This window comes from Bactrocera dorsalis, unplaced genomic scaffold (assembly GCF_023373825.1).
Source record: "Bactrocera dorsalis isolate Fly_Bdor unplaced genomic scaffold, ASM2337382v1 BdCtg277, whole genome shotgun sequence".
NCBI lineage: Eukaryota > Metazoa > Arthropoda > Insecta > Diptera > Tephritidae > Bactrocera > Bactrocera dorsalis.
Window position 1 is genome coordinate 1 of NW_026038328.1, and position 25,049 is coordinate 25,049.

Below are 25,049 nucleotides of genomic sequence, written 5' to 3' on the forward strand. Positions count from 1 at the left end.
TTAATTAAAGGTCTTGTCAAGATTTCGTGATCGCAATTTAGGAGATGAATACGATTATCCTGTGTAATCAAATATTTCTGAGTACTTTGTTACCATCAATAAGGAAGTTACGAAAGTTGGCATTAAATTAGTTTGTTGGACAAAATGTAATTGTTTGCTCTCTCACTTCCCTGGCAGTCTGCTAGATATGCGGCAAAAAACTTACTGGACTAAAGCGGGGCGGTAAAATTGACAGTAAAATCAATGAGTAACATCTATTTCAAGAGATTGTTATGCGGGAACTGTATTTTGAAGAAATTGTATGCAGTTATGTTATTTTTGGTCAGTATTACCCAACATTCATTCGACCGAATAGACCACCTCAGGAACGCATTGAAGAAAATATAGCAACCGTAGCTGAGAGTGTACACGAAGTCCATGGAGAGTCACTTCGGCGCCGTTCGCAGCAATTCTGACCGACGTATAAACGACTTGGAGCATTTTACGTCGAGATCTTAAATCGAAAGCGTACAAAATACAGTTTGTGCAAGAACTGAAGCCTCTCGAACTTTTCGTTTTCGAGCTAAATTTGGTTTACCGATGAACTGTCTTAATGGGTATGTAAACGAGCTTTCATTTTATCCAGAAAAACGGCGGTTTTATGTGGTTTGTGGGCCGGTGGAATCATCGGTCCATATATCTTCAAAAATGATACCGGTAAGAACGTATCTGTCAATGACACATCCGCCACATCGCATCAGTAATTGAATTTATTGTGAGAACGTTTCGGTGAGCATAATAATCTTCAAAAATTAAATGCCCAGGAATGTTCTTTCGAATGGTAATAAACATCCCCCCATTAAATTTGAAGTTTCTGCGTTATTTCTTTAAAAGAGTAGGGAACCTCGAAATGGATCACCCCTTTATAACGCTTAACCGGGATGGATATATGTATGTAAGTATAAGTATGTTGACTCGTGTCAACAAATATCTTAGAAACTTACATATTTCTATAGTTAGCTAAAACTCATTCTACATAGCATTTTTGAAAATAAATAGATAATGCAGTTTTAATTTTTGAAATATTATAAATATGATTGTTTATATTTATCGTTTTTTAGGAACTCGAATTATTTCCTACAATTCTCGCCATCATTTTATCTTCTTTAGCCTTCCGTTTAGCTTCCTTTTGTTTCTTCTTTTCTTCTCGTTCTTTTTGTTCCAGCATTTCTTTAAATCTTTCGTCCCGAGGGTCTACATTAAAACCAAAATGCCTTCGAACTTCCTCGATCAGTCTTTGTTTTTGCTGCTTCGCTGCCAATGCATCAGCTTCCTTTTTAGCAATTTTATTTCTCATCTCCAACTTCCACTGTTCTAATTTTTCTAACTTGGCAGCGATTTCCACTTCTCTGCTCTTTATGGCTTGATTTTCCTTCATTCTAATATTTCTTTGATTTAATAGCATCTGCTCCAACACATGTTTTTCATTGTTGTCCTGCAGGCCTTTAGCATTAAAACAAACAGAAGGATCAACTTCCGATGATAAGCCATACCGTCCAAACAATTTCTTTTTATACTTTTCCGTCAAATGAATCCAAGAACTGGGTTCATTGTATGGCATAATATCAAATAAGACATTTCTATGTTGGGTTAAAAGCATAGACCGGTTAACTTTTTTATTCTTAGTATCATTTTCACCCTGATATTCATTTGTATTCGTAGAAAGTGTACGGTATAAATTTATCGTGCACTGCCTCCAAGACCGAACACTAACAGATAACATTTCTCCTTTATGTAACAAAGTTATTAGCATGATTTACTTTTGTGTTGTTTATCTAATTGAAAGAATGTGTGATTAGAGAAATCAAATGATTCGATAGCCACTATCTATCGATGAATTTAGTGATTACATAAATTAATTATCTAGTTAACCCTAATGAAAGACATGGTTGCAAATTTTATACTTTATGTACTAGATTGAATGATCAATGAAATATATATATATATAATGTATAATATAATATTATTAACTTATTTTTATTTGCTGAAATGCAATCCTTTCGTTTTTTGTGTAAATACGTGGAATTTAAAAAAGACTTAACCATTATTCGGCGATGATCAATCCGAAACAAAATACCAATTGCCGCAACCAAAGTTTTCGTGTATGAAAGCATACTTGCGGTTAAGAACGAATATAAATCGATATAAGTGGTACAAATTTCGATGAAAATGTTACAGTTCTAATATTTAAGGGCAGTAGAAATCATGGAGATCTTTAAGCGTTTAAATTTCCTTTTAGTGCTTTTTTTAAATTATAAATTTTGTTTGGTAAGTTTGTTTTTTTTTGTTTCCGACCTATGATATTTAGTGACAACTCTATTGCAGGGTTATTTGGAATATGATAATTGGGTAAATATTGAATTAAGTCATGCGATTGACCCTAAAAGTCCCAACAGTTTTACTTATCGAGGAAATGTTACAATATCAAGTCTGGATATTGGACTGGCAAAATCGAACCAGGAAGCTTTAACTGGAATTCAAATACAAAACCTTCAGGTAGAAATATGCTATGAAGTTGATTACTTATTAACTAATCTTAAAACTCTAGACTTTGGCAAGAATGGATAAGTTGTACAGGTTGAAGGCAGAGGTGTCCTATGCTGATGGAAAAAAGCAAGAATTTTTAAGCTCAACCAAAGCGTGTAATCTTATTATGTCCAATCTAAACGATATTCTGTGGATTTCAATAGATCCCAATGGATATATAAATGCTGCAACTGTTTTAACATCCAGATCTGATATTTGGTAAGTTTAGTTTGCGGATGCGAAAATATTAATATTTTTCATATAACATTTTGTTTCGTCATATTTCCCTTGAAAGAGTGATGAGAAGATGATTTTGTTACATGGGAGTAGGCGTAATTGTTGTCTATTTTCGCAACGTAGTTTAGGAATGTCAGAATAATGTTATGTACCAATTCTGGTTGAAACTGGTGGAGTAGGTTCTAAGATATGTGATTATACTTAAATGTGGGCGGTTTCATGTCCATCGTCCAATTTACACATCGGATCCAACAATGCCCTCTGGCACCATCTCTGTTGTGAAATTTAATGCATTACGTCCTTTATTTTTCGATTTATTATACTTTTAGCAGTTTTGGTAAAAATTTGGAATAACATCCTCCGATTTCGGGGATAAAATATGTATACAAGGATAGAGGGTGTTCTCCAGATTAATAAAATAAATGTATATAGTCGCCGCAGACTAATTCAATTATTTGCAGCTTACTTAGACGTTACTTAATAGTTTTTACTCTTATATTTTTAACTCTTCCGTTTAGTTTTAAGTGTTACAAACACCGTTAGGTGAACAAAACTTAATGGTACCGTGTTGCAACATGTTGCAAGAGTATAAAAACTATGTAAGCATTTAATACTAGAAAAGAAAAGTTATACAATTAACGTAAAATTAATTCTTTACTTAGTGTTAATGCAAATATTTATATTTTTTAGCTTTTGTGAGAATATATCTGTATCTGGCTTGGAAGACTTTAATACGGATGTTCTTATTCGACACACCGAAACGGCACCTGTTCCAGATACTACGAGCTTTATTCAAAAATTAGAAAGAGAAAGAGAAGCTAGAGAACGTGGGGATGTTCGAGATAACCGCGGATTTTTCTCTAAATATGTAAGTTTTGTCTCAATTAAATTTTCATGTATTCAGACAAACTAACCACTTAAACAGTACAATACTAAAACTCTTATCAGGCTTAAGTTTTAATACCTTCATTAACGTTTTGATTATCATCATACCCGGAACACGTTATATTAAGATTTTCAACGGTTAGGTTTAGAAAATATCGTTAGATTCTATTTTGTAGAATATTTAATTTCCTACAAAATTTATGAAACGATATTTTTCAAGTAGTTGAAAGATTTTTCTATTTGATAGTTAGATAAGATATATAAGATAAATAGACGAGGATTGCAATGCGACCTGACGTCTATTGTGCCCTCTCCTTAATCACAAAGATTAACCTAGATCTAGCAAATTGTTAAAGCAAAAAATAGAAAACTAAGGTGCCGATATTCCCGTTACAATTAAGAGCAGAGACTTTCTTAGCGGGCCTAAGAACCTATTTTTCGAGTACCAATCGAAAAATTAAAATTTTTTTTAGCCCGAAATTATGAAATTTCAACGATCGAAGGATAAATTCGACTTTTTTAAGAACTTGTTGATGTACTATACTTTGTATACTACCGAAGTAAAAAAAAGGTATTCTGACGTATGCGAAATACTTGTAAAATTATAATTTTCCTTAGTGGAAATTAAAAAACTAAATATGCAAAATAAAACTTAGCAGCAGTGAAGATAGAAGTTATAACACTTTAATGACCACATACTCTCTTGCTTCAATTGAACTCGATAATTATGTTATTTTTTTCACATGTAAATTTTATGACAAGGGAGGAGAGAAATTACCAAACATAGATAGCTATTATTAATAATATTTACTAATATCTGCTGAAACAGGTTAAATTTGTAGTATATATTTCCATTATTACATAGTATGATATATACCTAACCATATATACTTAACTATATTTTTCGTCACCTTTTTAAATTATAAATATTTCTTTTATTTCCAGTGGATGTATATTGTACCTGTTGTTTTGCTGGTATTTATATCTGGTGCGACTAATCAAGATAATTCCAAATAAAATTTTACTTTAATTTAAACAACAAATGTAAACATACCAATGTTTACTTAAAAATAAATTACATATTTATTCGAAATAGTTTAAACTTTTTGCTTTATAGATTTTAAATATATGTATGTATATAAGTACTAGTAGTTCCGCTTTGGCTATGGTATACATTAAATACTATTATAAAAAATTAGTCAATATAGTAAAACTATTATTTACGAATAAAGGCAAAATATTATTGACGCTATAATCCAATAACAATATTGTGGCAAACATGGATATCAAGGCAGAATTCTGTCCTGGGCCGGATAAAAATCCGGTCCGTTCCGGTTTCGTAGACCCGACTCGTGGGAATGAAAATTGGTCGATCACCACACCATACCGCTATCACCGGCGTGCTTAACGTTTTTTGGTGTACCTGGTGTTATATGCTTGACACCTGGGGCGATGGACAAATAGTTTATTTTAAACAGCAATGGCTTTTTCGACTTTATCGGCTAATCAACTGAGCATCATTGATAAGCCTTCGCAGAAGACTACTGGATGCGCCAAGCCCAAATTTCTCATTTATTAGAAACGACTGTTGCGCTGTTGTTAACTCGGCTATAACCGTGTATACCCTTCGATGCTAGGGCGCGGTCTGAGGTACTAAACGCCTTCTCTACGCATATTGGCACCGCGAACTAGTGACCAACCCATTCCAGCTTACTCGTAGAAGCAAACATGAATGACATTCTATAACGCAATCCGATGTGGACAACATTGTCTCCTCCAGTTAGGAGACAGTAAAGAGTACTACCGGTTGTGGTAGCCAAAGTACATCGGTAGTGACAGTTGTAAAAATAGAGGGAACCAGTCAAAGTACCCAAAACGTAAATATGGCAGCATGCACCCCTAAGTACACTCGGTGCCAAAGGTGAAGTACAGCGCAAAAGGCGCAAAAAATCTTAAAATCAACTGAGGAATAGCTGGTATCAGAGGACAGTTTTCGTACTCCGGATAATAGCCAAAGGTCAGACTGCCAGCACCGCGGTTTATGTCCAGGAGATAAAGCGCCTAATTTAAATAGTGGAGGAGTATCAAAGTTTCCTGAAAAAGAAGCAATCGCAATATTCCGCGGAAACCATAAAACAGAACAGCTCACAGAAGAAGAACCCTTCCGACAACGAGTTGTTAGAATACTTGCCAAAAAAAAACTAAAGCAGGGAAAACCGAGGTGAACGCACCGGCAAGGCATTTCAGCCATGTGGCCAGAACCAAACTAAAGCTCATACCCGCTAAAGACTTTCCAAAGAAACTTCGTACTCGCATTTGGATGAAAACAAAGTGAGCAGACTGATATTAGTGGCCATCCGCGAAGAGGTAATCAAAGACTGATAACAAAATCAGCTTCGGTATACGTAAGACCAAGATGAAGATATTTCAAGGCGACAAAGCGGCTGACGAACGACGACACGGAAGACGTCGAACACAATAGCCAGTTGCTGAGAGATGTCGCCATCAAAGAGTAGGTCAAGCATATAAGATGCGTACAGATAGTCTGATAACCCTCAAGGGCTAAACAGCAGTAAATACAAAATTTTTGTAAACGAAAAATAAGGGCTTGCAATCTCATCAATAAAGATATAAATGCATTACAGCAGACACCACAGCTGTAAATGTAAAGGTGGAACAAGAGAGAAACAGTTTCTTTTTGTCTCAACCTATATAACTCACGATAGTGATGTGCCTGAAGCACTCAAGAACAAAGGGGTTGACACCCTATTAGGTGGACCCTATTTGCAAGAACATTAAGAAGACAAACGTTAACGGAATGGTGACGAAGGGAAGTGAAGGGATGTCGAAACCGACACCCTGATCTGTCCCGCCGGCAACCGACGTTGGGAGAACTTTCATACGGCCAAAATCGTGGAACGCTACGGTGATAAACACGCTGGGTAGATGTCTGAGCAGCATTCTAATACACTCGAGTGGGCCAAGAGGGTGCTGAGCGAGAGCGAAGACGTTAGAGCAAGATCGGACGTAATCGAAATAAAACCAGCGGTCAAGCTTCAAAGGTCGCTTCCTTTGGGAAAATACTGCGAACGGGAGCTACGCCAACCTTTACCGAAATCGCTGAAAACGTTGACTCAATAAAACTAGGTGTGTACGACAGCAGCGGAGAGGATGGTGCCATCTCCGCAAGGTATGGAAGAGAGTGGTGGCAGCTATCTCCTCAGTGTTCCTGATGGTAGTTCGAGGAAACTCTGGGCCACCCCAATTTGTGAAAGTGCCGGATGGCACCATGGGCCATAAGCTCATTAGATATGCCGATGTGCGCTCGGCCGTTCTATATTAGCAGGCTGTCTCTTTGGTGTGGGAGATTTGGAAGGGAGCCAAGTTGGAGGCTATAGATATATATACATTATATATAGCGGTAGCGGGCTGTTTTTGCTAAAAGCTGAGTGTGTCGGTCCTCTTAGCAAAACCAAACGAGCCATAAGCTTTGGGATCGAAAGTGTGGTCCTTAGGATAGCCGGGCGGATGCGAAAGCAGATTGTGCTTAGGCTTCAGATGCAGTGGATGTGATGGATGGAGAGTCTGAAGGATGAGAATAATCCAGATTAACCTCCAGCATGCGAAAGCGGCCTCCGCCAGTTACCGATCACCCGTTGACCTGTGACGAGGAAGGCTGGCAGAGGTTCCCACGTTACGGCCTAGGATTTCGGGCCCATCAGTCTCTCCTCCTTCGAACTAAAAACTCTGGAGAGACTAATGGAGTGGTACATAAGAGGGCACATTCCGAAAGACCATTTAACAAAACCGCAATATGCTTATTCCAAAGGCAAGTCAGTAAATACTGTCCTGCATACTATAGTGTCATGGCTTGAGGATGCCATTATGCTTAAGGAATTCGCTGTTTCCTTGATATAGAGTTAGCTTTCAATAACTTCCGGTCGGAAGCAGTCATATCTGCTCTGGACGGTCGTGGGGTTGACTTTAATCTCAAATACCTAATTTTTAGTCTTCTGTGCGACAGAGTGAATGAAACTGAATGGGGAAACGCATGTGCTAGGCGAAATTTCTTTTCCTTTGGGGATTCTGGTTGTTAACCACCTGCTTAAAAAACTTGAAGATCGTGGCTACAGCGTGATTGCCTATACAGACGATGTAGCACTTACGGACGCAGAAATATCTCAGCGTCGTAAAAATTGGGCAGTCGTAAACAGTCTCGACGGTACCGGGTGACGTACGTCTGCAAGCAGCAGATACAGTGAAATATCTAAGGCTCATGCAGGAGCCATCTATGTCAGATCACACCTGGATATTCTTCAGCATTTGTGAGAAATTCAGCACTCCTCCCTAATATCGCAATCCTTGAAGAACAGTATGGGAAAAATTAGCGAGGATAGCAATGACAGGCTGAAAAATAAGCGATAATAATAATAACATCAGGAATGTTCAAAAGTTAAATGCAGAGGTGGAGAAGATTGAAAAAATCTTAACCACATCTTTTAAAAAATCAACGCAAATCGCATTGTTTGGACGTAGCCATATAATGATTTTTAAAGGGCGTATCTCGTATTAAGGTTTTGATCAGACGACTGCAACGAAGCACTAGTCGCTTGCAAGCGTTCTAGGATTCCGTTCCACGTAATTTTCATTATTCCCGTTTCTAACTTATTCATCGTTGAAAGTAGTCTGTAAGCTTTATTACGGCACTCCGCTTTTTGACCCGCGTTATTGAAATGATAAAACCCCTTATAAGCCTTCGTAGCATCAGCTCGGGCTGACCACCTAGTGTGCGATAACCGTTTCAAAATCGGGATTTTTGAAGTAGAATCTTTAAGTGCGTTCGTGAGAGGAACCCATCGGTAGGTAGAAGTGGAAAAAAATGTATAGAAGCTTTCAATGAAATCGAAGAAAAGTAACGCTTCTGTACAGCAGTCACTTAGCAACCAAATTTAATAAATGTGCAAGACAGGGAATGTATTCTGCATACTCATTTATTTTCTTAATTCGAGCTTGTAAGCCAATGTATTTCCCACTCATGTTGCTGGCATTATCTTTGCCCACGACAATCTTTGATATTAATACTCTCTCTCATTCAAGAAATCTAGTAAACTTTGAGCGAGTTGTTCAGCAGTATGACCTTCCATGTCCAAGAACTTACCAAATCTTTCCACTGGTCCAGATGGCAGAACATAGCGTATTATCAGAGTCAGTTGGTCTATATGCGATGTATCTGGAGGAGAATTCAATGAAACTGATTTGCATCTCTTCATTTCGCAAATAATTTGATGCAGTATGCTTGATGCAATTAGATGAATAAATTCCTCACAAGTTGTTTTTAATAAATATGACGTATGTCCCTTTCCTTTATTAGCAGGACTTTGAATATGTTGAGCCATAAAAGCGTCAAATTGGGCAATTAATTCTAACAAGCTTAAATACTTTCCATTGTGAGGTGGACGAACAATTTCGTCCCTACCCCTAAACGCAAGAACTCGTTCTGCTAAAAACTTAATTACTGGAATGATTCGCTTTAAGAGTAGCGTCTAATATTTTTGCTCAGTCTCAATTTAGCTCACAAGTTGAGAATCAACACGCGTGTTCTTGTTTTTGAGGTTTAACAGCGAAATTATGGCTTGTCTACGCGGAGTGCTTTCTTCATGTCTTGTCAACAAATTATGCGCATTCTTCCAGTCATCTAATCCGTCTTTCGTAAACCGTGGTGATGAACTATCTAAATTCGTAACTTTGCAAACAAAACAGAAAAATCGTCCTTTGGTTTTCGAAGAACATAACCAGTCTCTGACGTGAGTTTTATTCGTTAGTTTATGTTTATATAGTATGTAGGTGAAAAATTGCTTATGGCAGAATCGTGGATTATTTTCGTTTTCGTAAATTTTCTTTGAAGACAAAAAATCTTCATTCATACCTATTTGGGGATGTTTCCTCGTGGAGGCTGAATTTACCGACCATAGTGCCAAAGATACCTTCTTTGCCCACCATGGCGTTAAAGTTGCCAAGCACGATTTTGACATCGGTGCGGGGGCAGCTCTCATAAGTGCGCTCCAAGCACTCATAAAAGGCATATTTGGTCACATCGTCCTTCTCTTCCGTCGGGGCGTGGGCGCAAATCAGCGATATGTTGAAGAACCTCGCTTTGATGCGGATTGTGGCTAGACGTTCATTCACCGGAGTGAATGATAGTACTCGGCGAAGGAGTCTCTCTCCCACCACGAAGCCCACACCAAACTTGCGCTCCTTTATATGGCCACTGTAGTAAATGCCACAAGGACATACTCGTCTCTGTCCTTGTCCCATCCATCGCATTTCTTGGACGGCGGTGATGTCAGCCTTTATTTTCACGAGGACATCAACCAGCTGGGCAGCGGCACCTTCCCAATTAAGGGACCGGACATTCCAGGCGCATGCCCTAAAGTCCTTATTTCGTTTGCCATGGTCATCATCAAAAGGGGGGTCTCTCATCCGAGGTTGTTGGCAATTTTTCATTGGTACTGCTTTTTACGTGGCGGGTCCCAAACTTAGCGCACAAACCTCCGGAGGGAATGTTTCGCCTTCTCACTTTAGCTCGCCTTCAAACGGATTTTCTTAGGCTACTTAGAGGATACTTGGTCAAAGACCGGAAGTCATGAGCTGCTTGAGTCATATGTAAAAGAATCGTTTCTGGCCACTCCCAAGTGAATGGCGATCAGAGAACTTTCCTCACTTGCGTGAACTTCTACACATGACTCCATCCTCTTTTTCTTTCTTAGGCATATAATGAATATTGCTACTCTAACAAACATATCAACAAAATTTTCCTTAAAGAAACAAAAAGTTAGTTTTAAGTATGTAGTGGTGCAAAATTTTTTTATTTATCAATTCTTTTAGCGTAAACTCAGTGTGCTAAATTTTACAAAACTATGATCAGTAATTTAAGAGTTTACCCTGGAGAAAACGTGACACATAACTTATACATCCGGCGAAATATTTAAGAAACCACTTTCGTTTAGCTCAATAATTGAATAATTAATTGATAATGCATTGATTTAAGGTTATCTAATCCTCGTTTCGACAGAATGAAACCATAGGCAGAGGGGTGTTAGATGAGTGGGGTTCGATAGGCATGCAAAGAGGTTGTTAGAGTCATGCGGAGCTCATTGCAGATTGGATATATTTTTGGTATATCGGAGTCGATCCTGCATAATAATCAAGGAAATATCTCTTAATAGTTTGCCTCCTCCACATGAAGCACTCGACTGCAAGAATGGTTTCTGCGAAAATATGGCAGCAGAAACTGCTTGGAGAGGAATTCATTCTGTTTCTTGACAGGAAGCATGCGGGCCTCGCTATGTAAGTGTTCAACAAGAGACATTAAATCAATTAAGAGGCTTCATGGAGTCGTTCGGAGTTCTATATTTTGACACATGTGATGTTTCTTTATAACTACATCCAGGCAAGTATATCGAACTTTGAACTCCTTTGTGAACTTGATAACACTATCCCTTGTCTCTTCATTTGTTGGAGCCAATTTTCCTTCCTGCTTCCATACACCTCTGTACCGTAAGTAGTATCATATGCTTTGCTGTTTGATTGATTATAGGGTACAACCATGAGTTTTTTTTGTGGCTTTGAACCGTGTTAGTAACACGTGCTTATTTCACCGTAATTTGGAATCCAGTGTTAGGGCAAGGTATTTATCCTCATTTGTCATCTCTACCACTCTTCTACCAAGGGTTAGAATCCTTAAGACGAACGGGGACCTCTTTTTGGTAAAAGGGGCGATGATTATTTTTGACGGATTAATACTTAAATAAATTGTATTGTTTCATTACTTTGCTATGCTTAAGCCTCTTTAAACGATATCGAAAGTATAGGCTTTTTATAGCTGTCCAATCTGATAAACTGGCATACTTTTTAACATTAGTGGAATTTAATTGTTTCGAACTGTCAGTCTCGCTTTCCTCTGCGCTGGTTGTATCAGACCTTTTTATTCCTAAAACTGTGTCAATCTTTCCTCTGAGCACCTCCGAGGTTAAGAAGGCACTGCCAAAATTTTCTCAAACTATTGATTTTCACAGACCTAAATCGCATATTGTAAGTTGTTAGGATATGAGTATTTTCCTTCCATTTGTCAGTTCGTTTGGCTTTGTTGAACAGCCTTAACAAATTTACTAAATAGTAAGAATATGCTTGACCACCAAGGACAGCTTTGGTTTTTAGTGAACGATTCACAACCATTATGAACTGATTTGTTGCAACCAGTCTGCTTTCCCGTGCTAGAGCCATAACATCGCTACCTAGTGGCCCCACCTTTATGTTCTAATGCTTCCAACCTTTCACCTCCTCCAAGCAAGATTTATAGCCTTAATGCATGAACCTATTATACAGTGTCCAGTAAGAGCTCCTACTCCTAGTTCAGTAGATCTTTCGCATTCTACTCTAGGCCGAAAGGATCTCGAATTTCGCAGTCATACAGGAAACGCACACGACGTACATTGGTCCAGTGCTAGAGGGCAAGACGCGAATAGAGATATAACCAATGTGAGCGGAACAAGGGTGCCCCTCTGGTTAACTCATCGGCTTTGCCACACTCAGACACTCTTTGGTTATCTTTGAGCGGATAGTAATTATCGGAGTAAATGCTTACTTCCATGAAAGAGGCTACAATTCGTAGCAGTACGTCAACCGCCACTTTGAAAGCTGAGTTGACGGAGAGCTCCTTACAGAAAACTGTCCTACCAACTTTTGCTCCTAGCTTCGGCCCAACCGTGAAAAAGGTCACTGCGCCTGTTCTCTGGCGATTTTTCCGAATCCACATTTCACTCGTCAATATGTGAGCAGAGAAAAGCTACCACGAATGGCCTCTGAGACAGATTGATCCTAGTTTTTAGGAATGCCGTCGAAGAAACAGAGAATTTTGGTGCGTCCTTATTCGAACCTCTTTATACAACCAGCTTGACAGAGTCGTAGAGCGCACTTCACAGCAATGCACCTGCTGGCAATGTCCACGGGTGCTATATTTAAAATGACATTAAGTGCCATTGTTAGTATAGTCCGTCGAGCACCGGAGAAGCCGATGAGAGCCGCTCTTTTGATAAGTTGAAGCTTTTTAGCAATTGCATAGAACATTATTGGCTTGACTACGGTTTCGTAGTGTCAAAGCACTACCTTTGGTGAGGATCCCCAATCGATGTCTTTCTTACTGACTACTTAAAGTTTTTTATCTACATGAAAGCTTTTTATCTCCGATAAGCCCTAGGTATTTCAACTTATCATCAGGTTGGAGACGGATCCTACGAAGAAGGGGAGAGGAACGTATGGGACTTTGTATGTCTTGGTAAATAAAACCATTTCAGTTTTACTTGGGTTGACAACTATCCCGCTTCTATTCACACAGTTGGATACTACGTCGAGGTATAGCTCGTAGACAGTACTTAGAATAATCGGTCTGAAATCGTTTTATCGACGTGTGAGGCCTTTAGAGCATGGCCTAATAAAACGCAGTTCGCGTAGATTGGGGTCAGACAGCTCCATGATACCTCGACCATTCGCTACGGTTGCGCCTCTATAATGCCATCAGGGCGCGGGGACTTAAAATATGTGAACGAATTCAGTACCCATGTGAAGTGGTGTTCATCCAGAAGGTGCAGAAAAGCCCTCTCGGAGCTCTCCCAGTAGCATTTCTTCAGCAGAGTAGTCCAACAGAAAATGGACACGACTCCTCGCTGCATACGGTCCATACACTATCAGCATTTCTTATACCCAAATGAAAGATGATTTTGGCAAGAATGTGCATAAACCGTAAGGACTCGTGACAGTCCTCTTCGGATTTTATATAGCCAATCCTGCTATTACAGCCACTTCTGCGGGCTTCTGCTAAGTGGACAATGAGTTTTCAGAGAACAGAAGCTTTCAAGAGAGAATCGAGTGCTTTTCAGGTGCGGTTCGAAGAGCTGATTGAAGTAAGACAGATCCCATTTGTATTCCTGGTATGGCCCTAATACTAAGATTTTTAGTGTAATATTCGATAGATATGCTCCTTTACTCCTCATACGACCGTGATTACCGCCAAAATACAGAGTCGCATCAAAATCCTCAAGTCGCTAGCCAGCGGCACATGGAGAAAAGGCAAAGAAACGTTGTTGACAACTTTCAAGGCAATCGGCCGGCCGGTCCTTAACTACGCCGCTCCAACATGATCGCCTGGATACAGTGGAACACTGATGAGGAAGCTTCTGTCTTGTCAGAATACTGCACTCCGGACTACGACAGTATGCCTCTTGATTTTTCCCATCGAACACCTTCATAGTGGGGCCCGCATGTTCCCAGTTAAGAAGCATAATGAACTCCTCTACAGCCAGTTCCTACTGGGATGCTTTTGCAGAAATCACCCCTGCAGTCACCTACTTGGAGGGGAACCACCTCCTAGGAACATCTAGAGGTACGTCCCCAAGACTTGGGACGCAACAAACTTCCGATAAGTACTGACCGCCATTCACAGTGGAGCCAACAACATCTTCACCGACTCCCTACCACCAACCTTCGTAGACAAAGAGCTTTAGTTGCCACGAGAAACGAAAGTGACCCTTGCGCAGTTTCGTTCTGGTACTGTAGCAGGTTAAACTCCTACCTATCCAGAATAGACCCCAACATATTCAATATATGTCCTGCGTGCAATGAGTCTCCGCATGACACTGGCCACCTCTTTACATGCCCCACCAACCCCATTCATCTGAAACCCCTCCCCCTTTGGTCCGACTCCGTCGAAACAGCACGTTTCTTGGGCCTTACGTTAGATAACGTCGACGACGACATGGCTAATCCTTACCATCCTAACGAAGACTAGGTACCCGCTAGTACAACAACAACAACATCAATGTCTAGTTAATTCTGGCAATTTATCGTCGATTTTATTTTGTTCTCGTAACCGTGTTCGTTACAATACATTGCTTCGCCATTGGTGATCGCATGAAGACTGATTGACAACAGCTGTACGATGTGTTAATACCGGAAGCCATCTATCGGCTTAAAACCGGTTAACTAACCAACAGCGCTACTAGCTACCAGAGATTTCTGTTAAAGTTTTGATGATTTTCTTAAAGCCGAGATGACAAGTCTAACCCAAACTCTATTGTACGAGAAAAACGATCATCTTTTTTTTACACAAAAGCCTTATTAATTACACGATGTGTATGTTTAGATTCCGCGGTTTTAGGTGTTGGAATTTTTGTGGTGAATTCCACAGATTAATAAAAAAATTTCAACCATCTTTGAAACTAAGCTACCTCCAATAGTTTACTAAGATTATTACTCTAATAAAAAAATTAATTTCATTTCATTATTACTTAATTGAGTTGAGGAGAATAAAAATTAATTAATTTCTTTTTTATAGAAGTATGTAAGAATCTATATATTAAGAAACGCTCGGCTTGCATTACTTGCGCAGTTGACGCTGCTATAACCTCTCTTCGGTGTGTTTGAATTCGGTTCTGTGAAAACGAGTTCTTTTTAGTACCCATGTACATATTGTGGAATGTATTTATTGTAATATGGTCCATTTTTGCACATACAATTTTTTGTGTAAGCTGTTGTTGAATAAATAATATTTTAATGAGTTTGTTGGAGTGAAAATATATTTTCGTCAATAGTGTTTTGCAGATGTAAAATTGTGAATAATGAAGAGCTGTGTGATGTATATGATATAATTGCATGAGGATCGCAGAAATAGGAATTATGTTATATATATTCACGAAGTGATAATAAACGGATTCATAATCAATCAACTTGTGAAAATATAAAATTCCTGACCAAAATATAATCTATAAAAGAAATTAATTTTTTCGAAATGCTGTAAAATGGTATAGCTTTCCATAAATAAAGGTAAGATTTGGTTTCTAATATTGTCATTCTCTATATATACATATATATATATGCGAAAGATGGCCAATAAATCCGTTTTAGAACATTTGAAGGAAAATATATTTATAACGCTATGCACGCTTGGTTAAAATTAAATCTAACATTTGAAAAGGCTTTGATTCTTATTGCAAATCGAAACGTATACCCATTAGAAAGAGTGAAATGTGCGAGACATAGTGTATATGTATGTACATAATAGTAACAAGTATGGAGGGGTTAATTTGGTATGTAGCCAAACATTTTATACACTGACAACTTGTAAGGATCAAAGCCGGTGATATATCTTCAGGTGTTCGTAAAGCTGTATAATAAACAAGTAAAGAAGAGTTAAGTTAGGGTGTAAAAGAACATTGAGGGCAGAGAAAGAGGTGGGCTGATTGCATTATTTTGAGACATACCTTAGATATACCTGTGAATATATTTTATAAAAAAAATTCATTATATTTAGTATATGGCAGTTGTACAATTCGTAGGCAAATTTCATATATTTTCAACATTAAAATATAGTATATCCAGTAAAACACGTCTAATTATTTACGCTGAAACATCTTGAATATTGGTATAAGCCCGGTAGCTTTAAGGTCTTATTATAGGTATATATATAGAAAATGTAAATGTTATTGTTGACCCGATTTGATACATTTTTCCAGTATTACATATTGACAAAAAATACTTTAACTTTCATTAAGGTATCTCATAATCCAATTATCAATATACATAAAAGGAGTAAAATGAGCCGATCGATTGGAAAACCTTACTTAGACACAAAAATACATAAATACTCTCTCAATTTCATTAAAGTAGCTCATAAATTGGCCGATATATACAGTATAATGTGAATCAAATGTTCAAAAATCTTTGTGTTATGTCTATGTGTGACAGGTATCGACGCGATTCAAACCATTTATGGCATAAAGTATTATTTCCGAATTTTAAAAATGCATTTCCCAGAATAACGAATATTTATAAAAAACAAAAAAGCCGCCGGGGTTTACATATTGGAAATTTTAGACCATACCTTAAAGAAATTGTTTGCGAAAGGTGGTAAATTTAAATGCAGCAAGCCTCGAATTCACTTTTAAATTGGGTATGGAGGTATAGAGAAGATTCTCCAGATTAAGAAAATAAAAAATTAAAAAGTATAATTATGTATATATTGGTCGTTCGAACACTGTGGTGAACTCAGTTTTTCCGCGTACATCTCATTTTTTTGCAATTAGTCTCGCTTCAGAAATTAATTCTGGTTGATAAAAGGTTATATTTATTGAATTGCTTATGAATGTACGTCTGCCCGAATGGGTGGGTGCTCTTTTAAATTTATCCCGATATATTTATTGTTGCTTGATTTAAACCCTGAAAAGAAAATCAAATTGCAAAAGAATAAAATGTTTGGTTAAAATAAATCTGTGTTTGGGATAAAAAAAAAAATACTTAAAAGTGGAAACTTTTAATTTAATAAAATTGCAAAATTTATTGTGTTTCATGAACATAATATTATTATTCTTTCGCATGAATTCTATTGCCAGGTGACGTTCCCGTGAGTTTAATAACACTTACCAATTTAAATAGGTCAAATAACGTATTACAAATTCTTGGCAAATAACGCAAAGATATACTTATTTGCTGATGTCACTTAAAAATAAAATGTTATATCCTTTATACATAACTTTATTACACTATTTTCAGTTCACTTAAATTGTGTTTACAACGTAATGAATTTTAACATGGCCAAAATGGAAATTGATGATGTGGTGGATTTGAGTCTTAGTTCCAGTCGGGATCCAGCTCTTACTATAACCTCTTCTACGATTCGAGACGCTCGTTCTTTAACACAAAATTCGACGTCACTTTCCAGCACTAATTTAGCAAACAATAATGGTAATAAAAAATGGGCAATAAAATCAATTATTAACTTTATTCGTTTTGGTAGAATTAACATTGCCTGAAGAAAATAAAGTTCAACGCCGTGTCCTTAGACCACGGACCGAACCTAAGTCCTATGCAGAGGCGCCAGATATTGTGTTATTACCTGCACGTTTGAATGGTCGCCAACATAATGGAAATATAGATTCCGAAACAGATGATGAAGATTCTGCATTATACGTTCCAATCAAAGAGTTGTCTCCAGCTGAAATCGAAGAACGCGAAAAGGGATTGCGAAAACTTCGAGAAGACTTACGAAATGAAGAAACAAAATTAGTGTTGCTTAAAAAGCTAAAACAGTCCCAACTTGTTATGAAGGAAAATTTGGCACTTACTCCCGCAGTATCTTCCAGTAATCCCCTAGCTATTATACCAAGTGCACTAACGTCCAAAGGCTCGTTGAGTGTAACTCCTACAAGTGTGGTGTCCGTTTCAACACACTCTAAATGCCGATCTAGTACAGTAAATATAAAGTAAGTACATATTGCTTTCTGTACTAAAATGTTTAATATCCTGTGTCAATTAAATTAAAGCACTACAAATAGCCGCAATACACCGTCGTCACCATCTACAATGTCAACATCATCGCCATCGTTTAACCGTGTGAATTCCTCTATTCTTCCGCATCCTCGTTCTTCTCTTCCAGGTGGAACAACGTTAACAACAGGAAATTCACCTTCATTGCACAGGGTTCATTCCCGTTCGAATCTTCCAAACCTTACTATTACTCCTTCAGTTACAATCACCCCAACTACAGCCCCACCATCCGGAATTAAACCACGCAATGTGAGTAATTGTAATGTAATCGTTGCAGTAAGGGAGGGTTAAGAACTAATTAAGAAACATACTCAGTTTCTGCCTTTAAGTTTTAATGTCAAATATTTAAATTACGATATACAAAAAGGGAGGAAATATTAATTAGCTGGCGGCGCTGATGACGTTGTACAGAAATATTGAAATCACTTCAAAACTTTGAGACAAAGAAAACATTTAAGAAAATTTAAATGCTGCCAAATGCGTTAATTCTAATTATACATATATATAGATATTATCTCAATAATAATATTTTTTTGACAGATTAATATATCTGAGAGTTCGAAGTTGTCTGGAATGATTAACAACGCAGTTTCAATAACACCTTCTGCAACTCACTTACAACAAAATCAACAGCAGCAAGATTTAAAGGTATATCGAAACTGTTATTTACACTAAGCTCAAATACTCAATATTTTGGAAAACAATTTTAGAATGACCGCAGTACTTCACGTGAAGAAGCATTGACCCCTGTACAGAGGCAAGCAGCTGCAAAATTAGCATTACGGAAACAGCTAGAAAAAACGCTTTTACAAGTAAGTCTCACATAACATAAACCAATATGGAATTGTGGTGGTGAATGGTGATCATATTTCTTCCCACAAAGTGAAAAATACGTTACACATAAATCATATTCTTCTTTATGCATTTTTGACATTACCTATATTTTCCTTTTGCGTTGAGTAGGCCTTAATTTATCGCTCTTAATGATATATGTATCTGACAGATTTCAACGCCTGCTTAAAAATTTGTGCGAGTCCAATTACACGACGATTTATTCAAAAAACGTTAAATTTTATTTAAAGTTAATTTGATGAAGTGGGTATATGTTACTAATAGTAGATACTTTTATTATATAAGCTGGAAAAATTTTCAGATTTGACTTTAGGGTATCAAACTGCATTAGTAGAAACATCTAAGAATTTTCATGTCACAAATTATGTGTCTACCAGTGTTATCAGGAAAGAATTCTCTTTGGCCCATATTTTCGGTTCGCAATTGGTACTTTGACCATTTAATCGGTCATAAGGTTGCAGACATCGAGGCACTCGTAAAGTGTTTACTTCCCGAAGTATTCATTGATACTTGATTTGCATACTGGGAAGTGAAAGAATCAAGTGAAGTAGACGTGGTTGTAGTCCGACTTCGCTTGCACAGGCGGACGGACGAACAGATAGACAGTTACTAGGATTTCAGTTCCTCTCATCACCCTGATCATCCAATTTCCAATATATATACATAATCTTGTATTTAAGCCGGTTATTTTTTATTTTCTTAAGTTTGGCGATGAATCAGTCCAATAATTCGGCATAATAGAACTCAATATGTATAGATCCGTTATCCTAAGTAAAAAGTTCTAAATGTTGAAGTGGATCAATGTGCATTGAGTAAAAAGTATCCAGCGAATCGAGCTATTTTTGCGAACATAACGTTCAAAAGTTGATTTTGGTCATTTGAGTTAAAATTTCTTTCATTTTGTAATCCCGAATATTTTTATTAAAAATAATTTTTAAATTTTTAGTCCAAAATATGAAAAAAGTTTGTGAATCCCAAGCATAGGACAAAGAAGTAAAGAATAAAGTGTTGTAAAATTAACAGTTATTAAAAGTTAACATGTTTTAAATAAAGGTATTACAAAGGACATCGCATAATTATGATTAAAATATGTATATAATAATTTTTGACAATTTGTAAAAACACCTTTTGACAGATTTGATTGTAAACTATTTAAAAAAGTAAAAAAAAAAATTTGTTTGTTGAATAATTTATAAATAAATGCCACGAAAGAATAAATCAATTCTGTCCAGATGTTCATCATGGGCATGAGAAGTAAAATTTGCACGAAATCAGGGAACTTTCGTAGAATGTCAGTAACCAAATTTAGTTGAAATCGGTCGGGCGGGTCTCGAGATATGTGTTTTTCATCCCGACTCCGTCAAAGCCATATCCATTTTCACACAATCGGTAGTCCTTATAATGTATGCGCTAGGTGAATTTCGTTGTTGTAGCTAAGTGGTTTAAGATGTATATACATTAAACATATTAGAGGGCGGGACCAAGTCCATTTCCCACAGGTGCCCTAAAAGAAAATTGTTTTCAAAAGATACATTTTTAATGTAGTTCCGATGTTGGGATTGAAAATTAAAATCAGACAATATGGTTAATCTTAAAAATTGAAAATAAAAATTTTTTTTTTTCAAGTTGAATGTGTAAGTATCCACTAGAGTATTGAAGATGATGGTTCAGAGTGAGCTCTAGTTCAAAATGGTAGGACCAAAAGTACGCAAAGGCGAAAATTTTTAATTTTTCAACATTTTTTCAATTCTTAATTATAAACAGTCTAGGGATTACATTGTAATTTAATTAAAATGTTAATTGAATCAGTTTTTTTATGTTAACATACGCAAAACATTTTAAATGGCATGAATATTTTTGTAATTTGGCTTCATATTCATGGATAGAACTTATATATGTAATTAGCAATATAAAAATTAGTATTTCACAAATTTTTTTACTAAATACTAAGGTTTTTCTTTCTTTATTTTTTTTTAGATACCACCTCCAAAGCCACCCCCTCCAGAAATGCACTTCATTCCTAATCCAAGTAATACCGAATTTGTGTATTTACTGGGCTTGGAAACAGTTGTTGATTATTTAACAACCAACAACAAAAAACAAAATCCGATGATACCGCCTTTCCTTTGCGCACAGTGCAAAATCGATTTCACGCCAGTTTGGAAATGGGATAAACAAGGTAAGCTGTAGTAAGCAATGTTAACCTTTTTTAATTTTTTTTTGTTTTCTTATAGCAAACAAAGAAACAAAAGTAATTTGTGAGCAGTGTGTTACCACTAACGTTAAGAAGGCCTTGAAGGCAGAGCACACCAACAGACTAAAGCAAGCATTCGTTAAAGCTCTTCAACAGGTAAATTATCATTTAATACTATTTTGAAAAGAAAATTTCATCTAGAAATTTTTAAATATACAGGAACAAGAAATTGAGCAACGAATAACTAGTCAAGGAAGCACATCGCCTATAGATTCGCATAGTACTACGATATCAGCAACTCAATCATCATTTCAGCAACAACAACAACAACAGCAACAACTTCCACTAATACAGCTACATCAGCAACAACAAACTACCCCTAGCGCTCTAGCCAATTTGCCACCTTCCGTAACTGTCATTCCAACAAAATGTCACACACCTACACCAAGTGTAGCATCTCGACCGACACCGCCACCGTGTATCCAACAAACGCCAACCCCTCCTCCATCCAATACGCCCCGTTCGTCACGTAATCAACAGATGGCATCACAATCAACCTCAAATTCATCAAACCAAATGCAACAGCGTGAGCGAGAACAAGTTCAACAACAACAACAACAACAATATGATAAGTATACTAACGCAGCGCTGGCCGCTGCTGCTGCTCAATTGAGTGCTCTTGGCAGTTTGCCTGGTTTAAACAACCTTGCTGGGTTGGGTAATATTGGTCAATTGGGTAACTTCCCATCATTAGGAGGATTAGCGAACATTTCGACTTCAACAGCTAATCCTTCTACTAGTGGACTGGGTAATGCGTCACCAGCAGCTCAAGCCGCTGCATTCCAAGCGTTTCAGCAACAACTGCTTCGAGGTAAGTTGGCAGCAATTTTGAAAACCTACAAATTGAAATAATAATATCTTTTTTAATAATCCAGCTCTGGGTCAAGGGCTAGCTGCCAATCCTCAGCACATGATGCAGTTTACACCACTGCTTTACTCGTATCAAATGGCAATGGCTCAGGCTCAAGTTGCAGGTACAATGTTGCATATTAACTCCCATATTATGTCTGACTACTAGCGCTAGCTGCTAGCAAACAAAATGTGCTTTATTTAGGTCATTAGCAGTAGTTGATTACATTATGAGCATATTTTAGCCATGAATAAGCTTCTCAGGAATCTATTAGGCATTTGCAAACCCTCTAGCTGCGTCTTTTTGTTGAATAACAAGAATAAATAATAATAATTAATAATAAATATAAGTTATATATCGTCACCTGAAATGCAAAAAAACGTAACAACATTTTCAGAAATTTACAGTGGCATGAATGAAATACGAAATAAAATGGAACATGAGTGAAACAAAACACTAATATTGGTTAAAATTGGTTTATATTTGACCGCAGAATCAGAAAATGTTGAACATATGTAATATTATGTATGTAATTTGAAGTAGTGAAGCGTAATCAATAAGGCACTCAATTTCGAATTTTTTGATGATACGTTATTTTGCATTTCAGGTGACGATATATATGTATTACTTACCTATAATAAATTAGTTAATTTTTGAACAGCGTATTTATAATGTATATTCACTTATATCGAAAGCTAACTTGACGGAATTTCTTGATGAATAATTTAAGTATCATTATACCAATTCACGTATACTAGGATTTTTTCTGCTGTTAACAGTTAAGACGACCTACTTTTGGCTTCGCTTAATCTTAGTATTAAAACTTCAATATATTAATGAATTGTTTATATAAGTCACGTAATTGGTAATTATTTTTATTTTTAGCTTATACCAACAAGAAGAATTCTTCTTCCACGTCGTCAAAGAATCAATCATCTAATTTGGCTGATATACAACGTGCTGCTGAACTTCAGAGGCAATACTTAATGGAAATGATACCACAACCACAGGCCCCGGGATCAAGTAACAATCGTCAAAATAATTGGAAAACCTAAATTATTATTACATAATACTGGTTTTGTCTATCATAACACATTTTATAATGTTATTATGAAAAGGGAATTTAAAATGAAGCTGACTGTAATCATCGTTAATTCGTCGAGTATACGTTCACGAACTATTGACACCCGTGAATTTATAAATCATCGAATAAGAGTTTACTTAATATTTAGTTTTTTTGTATTGTATATGCCCACATATTTTAGTTGAAAGTATGTAGTTTCTACTAGGACTATATAATGATTTGATTTTGTAATGTTAAATAGTTATTGATTTAATTAATATTTATTAAAAGAATTGGAAGTATATTAGCAAATACAAAATTTGATGATAACAATGAAATTTTAATAAAAGTTCGAAAGAAGCTCAATACATAACTACTAAAATAAATATTGTATTTAATATTCCAGCTTATAAATAAAAATGTTCACTTAAAAACGTACATTCAATAACTTTAAAAGTACAATTGGTAAGTTGTTGTGCAGAGTATAAGAGATTTTTTCGTTCACCTAATGCTTGTTTGCAGCACCTAAGACTCCGATTATATAAGGCTACTGGAAATAACTGTCGGCATACTTGCACTGTATACTAATAACAAGATATGTTTTAGCGAATGCCGATTGGAGGCAATACACTTGAAAACGCAGCACCCTTAAATCAAAATAGCCATTAGAGTTTAGTATATGCTTGTCTTTCTGAAATACATAATAAATACATTCGCGATTTTTACGATGAAGGAAATTATTCAATAGAATTTTGTGTGCGGAATCAAATTTCTGGTGCCGAAACTCACTTAAAACTATTTCGATTAGTTAGTTATGGGGTTATATACTTACATATATAAATGAACAGGATGACGAGACGAGCTGAAATCCGGGTGATTGCTTGTCTATCCAACCTGAGATCGCATGAGAAGGCTTTATCGCACCTTTAAGGTAAAATCACATATCTAGTGACTCGACCGATCGATTTCGACTAAATTTGGTACGTGACATTTTTCTTACATTCTTATGTCACGGCACAATTTTTGATTCCACTTGAGTCTTTTACTTATCAATACACAAATGAAGAAAAAATCAATATAACGTGATAAAACTTTGCACTATTAATGCTTTTGAAGAAAGAAACCTAATGACTAAAAATTGTATAAATCGAACGAAAATTGTTCAAGCCCCTAGGTACTGTATATGTGACCCCAGTACCTACAGTTAATTTTTTAACAAAAATGTCGATCAATATGTGAGACATACTATATTGTTGAAATTTGGAGATAATCTTTTCTTGATCATATTCTGTCTGTGTTTTAAAAACACATACATACATACATAGGTACCTTCGTACCGCATACATCGGCCAAAATGTAAGTTATCTCAATGAAAATGAAAGAGTGTGTTTTATCATTGTATCTTTGTGGCTAAAATGAATCAAACTGAGAGAATACTTGACCTAGCCCCCATTTAACTAATATCGGAGTTTTAAAACATTTTGCTGACTTTACTCCATATGATTGCTAATTGAATGTGAGGTACCTTAATGAAACCTATGGAACATTGTTTTAGTTTGTGTCATGTAAATAATGAGTGTAGTTGGCAAAAATAGAGATAATCGGGGCAATACTATCCATAATTCCCATATTTTCCTGAAGGAATTTCTCAGACTTTGACTCTTGCAAGTTGTAAGAGTATAAAATAAAGTTCCGGTGTAAAACTTGGCCTTTACAAGCGATATATCGGTGTTTTTCGCCACCGAGCGCTGAAATTCTCCCTTTACAAAGTACCTCAATGCAGTATTAATGGTTAGACATCATTAGTTGCATAAGAAAGTAGATAAAAAATGCTTTTCATCGAAAAATAATAAAGGGATATAACTAAATTCTACGAAAAGACAAGAAAGGGTAAATTAAAATATTGACGAAACGTGAGGGAAAAAACATTAAAAAAAAATTGGATTAAATATCAGTTTTTTCGACAT

The 25,049-nt window shown here is 36.5% G+C and overlaps 3 protein-coding genes across 3 annotated transcripts; 2 read left to right on the plus strand and 1 right to left on the minus strand.

The window, feature by feature from the left end:
• Nucleotides 1-1,047: 1,047 nt before the first annotated feature.
• LOC105225591 (growth arrest and DNA damage-inducible proteins-interacting protein 1) lies at nt 1,048-1,843 on the minus strand. Its single transcript, XM_011204121.4, has one exon. It carries the CDS (start codon nt 1,790-1,792, stop codon nt 1,097-1,099), a length of 696 nt encoding a protein of 231 aa, XP_011202423.2. The 5' UTR covers nt 1,793-1,843; the 3' UTR covers nt 1,048-1,096.
• Nucleotides 1,844-2,154: 311 nt separating this feature from the next.
• Nucleotides 2,155-4,780, plus strand: LOC105225590 (ER membrane protein complex subunit 10). Its single transcript, XM_011204119.4, has 5 exons — nt 2,155-2,307; nt 2,365-2,535; nt 2,588-2,784; nt 3,493-3,670; nt 4,633-4,780. Exons 1-5 carry the CDS (start codon nt 2,245-2,247, stop codon nt 4,702-4,704), a joined length of 681 nt encoding a protein of 226 aa, XP_011202421.2. The 5' UTR covers nt 2,155-2,244; the 3' UTR covers nt 4,705-4,780.
• A 10,454-nt stretch (nt 4,781-15,234) lies between these two features.
• Nucleotides 15,235-23,468, plus strand: LOC105225589 (transcription factor dcp-66). The gene is made up of 11 exons (XM_011204118.4): nt 15,235-15,564; nt 17,290-17,481; nt 17,534-17,999; nt 18,060-18,312; nt 18,604-18,711; nt 18,774-18,875; nt 20,893-21,094; nt 21,150-21,265; nt 21,329-21,980; nt 22,045-22,143; nt 22,905-23,468. Exons 2-11 carry the CDS (start codon nt 17,316-17,318, stop codon nt 23,072-23,074), a joined length of 2,334 nt encoding a protein of 777 aa, XP_011202420.2. The 5' UTR covers nt 15,235-15,564; nt 17,290-17,315; the 3' UTR covers nt 23,075-23,468.
• Nucleotides 23,469-25,049: the final 1,581 nt, after the last annotated feature.

Excerpts from the sequence above, each read along its gene's own strand:
- LOC105225591 (XM_011204121.4), bottom strand. The coding sequence starts at position 1,792 with ATGCTAATAACTTTGTTACATAAAGGAGAAATGTTATCTGTTAGTGTT.
- LOC105225590 (XM_011204119.4), top strand. The coding sequence starts at position 2,245 with ATGGAGATCTTTAAGCGTTTAAATTTCCTTTTAGTGCTTTTTTTAAAT. Across the intron at positions 2,536-2,587 it reads TTCAAATACAAAACCTTCAG|ACTTTGGCAAGAATGGATAA; the intron begins GTAGAAATATGC and ends TTAAAACTCTAG. Across the intron at positions 3,671-4,632 it reads GCGGATTTTTCTCTAAATAT|TGGATGTATATTGTACCTGT; the intron begins GTAAGTTTTGTC and ends TTTTATTTCCAG.
- LOC105225589 (XM_011204118.4), top strand. The coding sequence starts at position 17,316 with ATGAATTTTAACATGGCCAAAATGGAAATTGATGATGTGGTGGATTTG. Across the intron at positions 21,095-21,149 it reads TTGGAAATGGGATAAACAAG|CAAACAAAGAAACAAAAGTA; the intron begins GTAAGCTGTAGT and ends GTTTTCTTATAG. Across the intron at positions 22,144-22,904 it reads GGCTCAGGCTCAAGTTGCAG|CTTATACCAACAAGAAGAAT; the intron begins GTACAATGTTGC and ends TTTTATTTTTAG.